General features: G+C 50.1%; 1 protein-coding gene across 1 annotated transcript in view; it reads left to right on the forward strand.

The window, feature by feature from the left end:
- LOC143682900 (cubilin-like) overlaps nucleotides 1–5,886 on the forward strand; it is a 31,112-nt gene extending 25,226 nt beyond the window's left edge. Inside the window, exons 9-13 of the mRNA XM_077159308.1 lie at nucleotides 3,714–3,879; nucleotides 4,716–4,951; nucleotides 5,100–5,297; nucleotides 5,408–5,420; nucleotides 5,771–5,886. Coding sequence (XP_077015423.1) covers nucleotides 3,714–3,879; nucleotides 4,716–4,951; nucleotides 5,100–5,297; nucleotides 5,408–5,420; nucleotides 5,771–5,886 — 729 coding nt within the window. The remainder of the gene's footprint in view (nucleotides 1–3,713; nucleotides 3,880–4,715; nucleotides 4,952–5,099; nucleotides 5,298–5,407; nucleotides 5,421–5,770) is intronic.
- Nucleotides 5,887–8,328: the final 2,442 nt, after the last annotated feature.

Genomic DNA, 8,328 nt, shown 5'->3' on the forward strand with positions numbered 1-8,328 from the left:
TAGGGTAGGCGGCTGCGGGCGTGGGAGAGGCCAGGCTGGAGGGCAGAGGAGGCTGTTTCCCACGCACTTCCCACAGGCCAGCAGTGTGCTTCCTGCTGTTAGATGGGCCGCCCCATGCAGGGAGCTGAGAACGCAGCTTCAGAACTGCTCCTAAAGTATGCAGCAGTCTTGCATATTGCAAACTTGATCGTTTATTGAGTTGGGTCTTTTTCTCCCACAGAATTTCATTTGTTCTGAACTTGATTGTATTTTTTTAATATAGAGCCTTTACAGTCAAACAGTTTTCAAAGGAGAAAAACCATAGGACAGTGCATAACAGAATAGAGTCAACTGGATTCAGAGATGGCAATATTGCTCCCTCTCCCTGCCTTTTTTTTTTTTTAAGACATCTTGGTTCAAGAAGGCCGATGAAGTTCAGGTCCTCTCCCTGCCTTTTAAAATGCACTTTAGAGGTGGGGCAAGAGGGCGGCTTAGCATGGTGTGGGATTTAGTTCGTCCTCCAGAGCAGCCAGTAAATAGCCAGGAACAGGACAGAACTGCTGGGGCCACGTCAGTGACAGGACACACCGTGAAGGTCGGTCTGGACCAGGGGCAGCAGCTGAGACCCCACTCAGAACTGTAAGTCCCCAAGCCACAGAGTCCAGCGTCCCCCCCGCCCCCAACAGCACAGCACACTGGTTCCCTGAGGGGAAAGAAAACCAGGTATATGAATCCTAAACACTGTATGTTGAATGAAATGTCAGGAACAAAAGGACATCATCACGCCTCACTCATATGGACTAACTATAATATAGAAACTCCATGCACGGAGGTCGAGAGCACAGTTATCAGGTTGGGCCTATTGTAAAGGGTCCTAGACTGTAAGCTCTCAGAGCAGTCACATGTACTCAGGAGGTGTAACTGTGATTTCTAGATTCTGAGATGCTGAGCTGTTTGTTTATAACCTGGTCATTCCCAGAAACTTCGGGTATTTATTGACACCTGAGACTTGTTTAAAAAGTTGAAAAAGTGATCAGACTTGGGGTAGAGATATGAGTGAAGCTGATGTTGATAGGGCTAAGTTAAATCAGAATACAGAATAAAGGATGATATGGTCCATATTTTAAAACTTCAACTTCTGTGAGAGACCAAAGGGAGAGATGTTTATTTGGTGTAAAATTTATATTTTGGTAGTACATTTCCTAATGTAATTGGTATGGTCAGTTTAGTTGAACATCATAAGAACATGGAAACTTGAACAGGGAAGGAGCCTTGTTGGTTTGTCCAGGTTGGTGTGATGTCCTGATATATTCCAGAGACATTTGGGCAGTGAATAAAAAATATATTTGAAAAGTATATTTATAAAATATCAATATATTTGAAAAATATATTGGGGGACTGGGGAGAAAGAAGGAAATACTAAACTTTCTCATTTGGAGAATTCCTAATATTCTCGCTAGCAGTGGGGACAACAAGATCAATAGGCGGAGCCCTCAATCTTAGGGTTTGACCCCATGAAACTTACTCCTGCAAAGGCTAAGCTAAGCTACTAATTTTAGGTCTAAGAGTCACCTCCAAAGAACTATTTTTGTTCCTCAAATGTGGCCTCACTCTCTAAGCCAACTTGGTAGGTGAACTCACTGCCCCCCACCCCCGACATGGGACATGACTCCCAGGGGTGTAAATCTCCCTGACAACATGGGAGAGAAATCCCAGGATAAGCCGGGACCCAGTATCAAGGGATTAAGAAAGTCTTTTTCACCATAAGGGGGAAGAGAGAAACAAAGTTTCCGTGGCTGAGAGATTTCAGAGTCGAGAGGTTATCCTGGAGATTATTCTTATGCATTATATAGCTATCCCTTTTTAGCTTATGGTGTGTTGGAATGTATTCAAGTTTGTAAGCTGCCAGAACGCGATATACCAGAAATGGAATGGCTTTTAAAAAGGGGAATTTAATAAGTTGTAAGTTTACAGTTGTAAGGCCATGAAAATACCCAAATTAAGGCAAGGCTATAGAAATGTCCAATCTGAGGCACCCAGGAAAAGATAACCTTGGTTCAAGAAGGAGGATGACATTCCAGGTTTCCTCTCAACTGGAAAAGCACGTGGCAAATATGGTGACGTCTGATAGCTTTCTCTCCAGGATTCTTGTTTCACGAAGCTCCCCCAGGGGTGTTTTCCTTCTTCATCTCCAAAGTTCTCTGGCTGTGTGGGCTCTGGTGTCACTCATGGCTCTCCAGCTTTTTCCAAAACGGTTCCCTCTTAAAGGGCTCCAGTAAGTGACCCCACCTTGAATGGGTGAAGACACATCTCCACAGATGCCATCTAATCAAAAGGTACCACCCACAGTTGGGTGAATCGCATCTCCATGGAAACAATCAGAACGCTCCCATCCAGCAATATTGAATGAGGCTTAAAGGACATGGCTTTTCTAGGGTCTACCACAGATGCAAACAGGCACAGAGTAGCTGGAGGGAGGTACCTGAAACTGTTGAGCTGTGTTCCAGTAGCCTTGATTCTTAAAGACCATTGTATAAAGATACAACTTTTACAATATGACTGTGTGACTGTGAAAACTTTGTGTCTGTTGCTTTTTTTTAGCCAGGGTATGGACAGATGAGTAAAAAAAAAAAAAAAACAGATAAAAATAAATAAACAATGGGGGGGATGAAGAATAAAATAAATTGGGTAGATGGAAATACTAATGGTCAATGAGAGGGAGGGGTAAGGGGTATGGTATGTATGAGTTTTTTCTTTTTTCTTTCTATTTTTCTGGAGTGATGCAAATGTTCTAAACATGATCATGGTGATGCATACATAAATAGGTGATGATATTGTGTACACCGTGTATGGAAGGTATGTGTGTGAAGATTTGTCAATAAAATATTTTTAAAAATTCAATTTCACTAGATTATTCAAAGTATGTCCCCATGAGCAAAGGTAACAGGATATACAAAGTGCCCCAGGGTTTGAATGACTCTAAGTTGACATTTCTGAATCCACATGCAGATGGCTCTCACCCATGAATTCAACATTTCTCCCTGTTTTAGTTTGCTAATGCAGCTGGAAATGAAATATACCAGAAATGGGTTTGCTTTTATAAAGGGAATTAAACTGCAAGTTCACAGTTCTAAGACCATAAAAAGCGTCCAAGTAAGGCATCCAGAGAAAGGCACCTTGACTCAAGAAAGGCTGATATGAGAAGTCTTGTGGCTGCCTTCTGCTAGTCCTTTGGGCTCTGGTTTCAAACAGCTTCCCCTGGGGCATTTTCTTTCTGCATCTCCAAACATTTCTGTCGGCTCTGAGCTTTTTCCAAAATGCGCCCTCCCCCCAAAAAAGGACTCCAGTAAGCGGATTATGACCCCCCTTGAATGGGTGGAGATCCATCTCCAGGGAAATCACCTAATCAAAAGGTCTCACCCACAATGGGTGGGTCACATCTCCATGGGAACAACTTAATCACAAGTTCCCACCTAACAATACTGAATGAGGATTAAAGCACGTGCCTTTTCTGGGGTACACGACAGCCTTACAACAGCACATTCCTCTTTGAAGGTGCAGGCAACTTTGGCATATATTGGCCAAAAAAACCTTCCTTCTTAAGTATACACAGAGACACAGATTTTCCAAAAAAGTTTCTCATTAAATCGTTTTCCGTCTTAGTGTGTGTCAATGCTAAATAGAAGGAGGAGGCCCGGCCTGCTCCAGTGTGGCAGTGAACTCTGATTTTAAAGGTGCGAGATGGAAATGACAGCAGTTCCCCTCTCCGTGGAAAGTTCTGTGGAAGTCTGCTGCCCAATCCTGTCTTCTCACAGCACAACAGCCTCTACCTCAGATTCAAGAGCAACAACGCAGTCTCTTGTCAAGGATACGAGATTGTCTGGACCTCGTCGTCCTCCGGTGAGCCATTTCCACTCTGTAAGGGGACGTGATGCCGTGAGGAAAACATAAAGTGCCTAATACAGACAGCCCGGTCATGGCATCTTTATAGATATTTTATGCTTGATTATCTTCTGCATTTATTAAAAGTAAAGATTTCTAACAGTAAAAGTACAGAGACTTTTTAACTCTATTTCTATTCACTATTTTCCTGCGTAAAGGAACAAATATTTCCATATAAAGCATAGGCATAAAGTTTAGAAAATTATTTTCTAAATTCCGATTTTGTTAGACTTTGGGCTTTTGGGTTGGTCATCAAGGTATCCCTGAGAGTTAAAAACACTGTCGCCCAAGATGCCCCCTGGCTCCCCAGTCCCAGGGTGGGCAGTGGGGGCAGCGGGCCGGACACCCAGGGATCTCTTCTCGGGTAGCCCGGGGCTCCCTGCGTCCATGCGGCTGCGGGAGTGTAAGGTCATCCAAACACTTAGCTCTCCGGGGACGAAGACTTTCACCAGACCCGGTAACTTCAGGTCTGAGGCTGGAAGTTCACTCTTAGAAGAGGAATTACCACCTAAACCGACCAACGGGTTTCCTTGGCTCAGCCTGGGGCTTCCCGTTTAATTTCCCTTGCCTCGTCCACACGCCTGTGTGCAGGGCTCGGTGTCCCCAGCCGCCTGGCCACGGAGTTTCCTGTTTTGACCTTGACCCACCGTGTTCAGAGAAAGGCGCTGGGGGCTTGGAGATGCAGGGCGCGGGGGTGCTGGGGGTCCTGGCAGAGGCCTTGGCAGCTGGAGGGCTGAGCCTGCCGTGTGGCCCCGTGCGCGGAGGCTGGGGCGTGACGCGTGCTGTCCCCGCAGGCTGCGGCGGGGTGCTTTCAGGCGCCCGCGGCTCCTTCACCAGTCCTGGCTATCCTGGCACCTACCCGAACCACACCCACTGCGAGTGGACGCTCCTGGCCCCCGCAGAGACAGCTATCACCGTCAGCTTCCCCTTCGTCAGCATAGACGGCCCGGAAGACTGTGCCCACAACTACCTGCGGCTGCACGACGGCCCCGACGCGCGCGCCCCGGCCGCGGGACCCTACTGCGGGGCGGTGAGGACAGCCGCACGCGCCCGGGGAGCGCTGGGGGCGGGCGCGGGGGGCGGGCGCCCGGGGAGCGCAGGGGGCGGGCGCGGGGGCGGGCGGCCTGTGTGCCCGGAGCGCGCCGTCTAGGGGCCCGGCCCTTGAACGGGACCACCAGCCCGGCCAGCGCGTCCGCAGCTTCTCAGAGCCCAGCTTCTCCCTGCGCAGGGGCCGCCCTTCCTTTGAAAGCCCCTGGGATTTTCCCGGCCCAGCCGGGGTTGATGCCGCAGGAAATGTGGGCTCTGCTTCCGCCTCAGGGGCTCCCCTGCCAAACGCGGAGAATCCTCTGAAAAAGTGCGCAGGAGGCGGGGGATTGGTGGGGGAGCAGCCGGCCGTCCCTGTACAACCCTGAGGTCGCAGACCCTCCCTAGACAGCCGAGTTAAGGCTCTGACACGGCACGTCCCCGGCTGTCCTCTCTCCTGTAGGGCGTTGCCAGCTGTGCGCTTCTCCTGCCCGAGACCCTCCACCAAACCTATAGACACTACATCCGCGGGAGAGCTGTAGTTGTTTTAAAATATAAATTACTGTTTTAAACTAATAAATATTATTTCCAGAAAAACCAGAAAATAGATAAAGCAAAGGAACAAGAAGCCCTGGGTTCTCCGGGCGTCCTCCCTGAGCTCCTTCCCGCAGGCGGCAGGCGCCTGCATCCTGCACTCCTGGCTGTGCTGGGCTATTTTTCGCTCCCAAAGCCGGCCCCCCCCCCCCCCCCCGCCATGGAGCCGCCACCTGCGAGGCCCTGCTGGGCCTTTAACCCTTTCGGCTGCTGCCTCCCGCGACGTCCGCAGCCCCCTGTCCTGGCTGTGTCTTCCGCCTGGTTGAGACCCTGGAGGGCGTGCGCCTCAGGCGCCCCCGCGCAGACATTGCCAAGGGCCCAGCTGACAAGTCAACAACCGCGTACTAGACGCGCGCAGACCACACCCCCATGAGGCAGCCGCATCCCGGAGCTGGGGACAGCTTGGGGGGGTCCCCCTGCCGCGGGAGGGGCCCTGACCACACCCTCGGGCTCTGGCACAGCTTCGGGGGTGCGCGCAGCCCCCCAGTTTACGTCTCCCTAGATGCAGACGCTGTTTCTGTGAATTCCTTTCTGTTTCATCCAACATGCCCCATCCCCGAGCATTTCAAGCGACGGGGCCCCCCCTAGGTCCCCGGCACTGGCCAGGTGGCTGAAGGCGCTTTCTTCAGGGATGGAGGGCAGGCCCTGCGCAGGGGAAGAGCGCAGGACTCCGGGGTGCGCACAGCAGCACCACCAGCGAGAGGGGCCCACGCTGCCGCCCGCCTCGGGGAGCGCCCTCCTGCACTCCCTTGCGTTGCCCTGCCTGGGAAGTCTGTCTGTTTGCATTGACCAACAGGGTGGAGGCCCAGGCTGCAGACCACGGGCTCCCAGCTGGACTGTCTCCTCCAGGACTTGGAGGCTGGCTTTGCCTAGTGGTGGCAGGTGGCTCTGCCTGACTTTGGCCCTGGTGCATCGTGGCTGAGAACGGAGACCCTCCATGCGTGTATACACACACATGTACATGCATAGGGGCACGCATGCACAATCACACATGTGCTGACACACGAACATACACACAACGTGCATGTGTGCACATACACTGACACATATTCATATGCATGTGTGTATAAAGAAACACATATATGCACATATGCACACATGTACACTCACATGTCACATATATATGCACACTCACATACCCACTGACAAACTTTCACACATGCACATGTGCAGACATGCACACTCACATAAACACATATTCCCACACAGGAAAGATGCAGAGATAAACTTCAAAAGGAAATTATAGATATTGAGAGTGAAACGGACTAATTTTACTCAGGTGGACAGTTTAGTTGCAAATATAAGTATCCAGCATAAGTTTTCAGTAAGAACTTGAACAGAAAGTTCAAAGTACTTTTTAATAGCAGCTTTATTGAGATGGACTTCACATCCTGCACTAGCCCTGTTCACAGCCGCCCAACCCAGCGGTTTGTAGTAGGCTCAGAGTTGTGTAGCCATCCCAGCCACAACTTCAGAGCCTCTTCATCATCCCAGACCCATTGGCAGCCCCCCTCCTCCCTTCAGCCCCTCCCCCTGCCCCCCGAAGTACACACTTAAGAGCATCTACACTCTTTCTCGGCAAGGTCCCTCCGCTAAGATGCTGGCTTACAGAGAGCGTCCTCATGTGCTACCTTTACTAGCTACGGTTTCTAGAAATGGTTTGAATTTGCGAAAGCGTGACCCGCCCCTCCCCTCCCTTTCAGGACATGGACATAGCGCCTTTCCGGGCGTCCTCGCACCACGTCTTTGTGGAGTTCCACGCTGAGTATGCCACGCGGCCGTCGGCCTTCCGGCTGGTGTGGGACAGCTGAGGACGCCTCCGGCCCCCAGCCCACGGCCCAGGCCGTCTGCCCCGACCCTGCCCTGCACGCGGGCGCTGCTCGCCCGAGGAAGTCACGGCGAGAGCGTGTTCTGGCCGCAGGGTGAGCTTCCTCGGCCCCAGCGCCTGCAGCCTTCCTGCTTCTCACACTTGAGCTGAAATAAAAGTATTCGCTAAATGATGGAAAAGATTAAATTAAATTAAATTAAAGATTAATGATAAATAGCGTGATTTTCACTGTGAATGTCTACTTAGGAGTAATAAACATGGAATTAAACACAATTATGCTGCATTAATTTTCATTTTTTGTGTTAAAATATGCAAAATGTAGACTGCACAGCTTTAACCATTTGCAGGTGTGTCATTCAGTGACGTAGGGTACATTGCGGCGCTGCGTGAGCAGCTGCTCCTTCATAATTCTCCACCCCCCGCCCCCGGGACGGGTCATCAGCTTCTGCCTCCGTGGTGTTGCTGAGTCTAAGTGTCTCAGAGGCGGATTCGCGCAGGTTCCCTTCCCTAGTGGCCGGTTCCAGCAGCGCGTGTCCTGGGGTTCACCTGTGGTAGCGTCCAGAACTTACTCCTTTGCAACACTCAGAGTCCACCTTAAGACTAGTATTTAAAACATATGCATGTATGTACATATGTGTGCATGTAAGTGTGTGCACATGTATGTATGTACGTGTGTATGCATGTATGTGCATATGTATGCATGTATGTATGTACGTATGTATGTATATGTGTGCGTATTTTTCCTTCAGTCTGTTGTATATTTATATATAGATGGATACTTGGGTTGTTTCTACCTTTTGGCAATTGTGAATAATGCCTTTATCATTGGTGTGCAAACATCTGAGATCCTGTTTTCCATTCTTGTGGTATGCAGTGGAGTGGATTGCTGGGTCAAATGCTAATTCCAACATTTTGAGGAACAGCTGAACAGTTTTCCACAGTGGCTGCACCGTGCTACACCC

Source organism: Tamandua tetradactyla, chromosome 1, assembly GCF_023851605.1.
Source record: "Tamandua tetradactyla isolate mTamTet1 chromosome 1, mTamTet1.pri, whole genome shotgun sequence".
Lineage (NCBI taxonomy): Eukaryota > Metazoa > Chordata > Mammalia > Pilosa > Myrmecophagidae > Tamandua > Tamandua tetradactyla.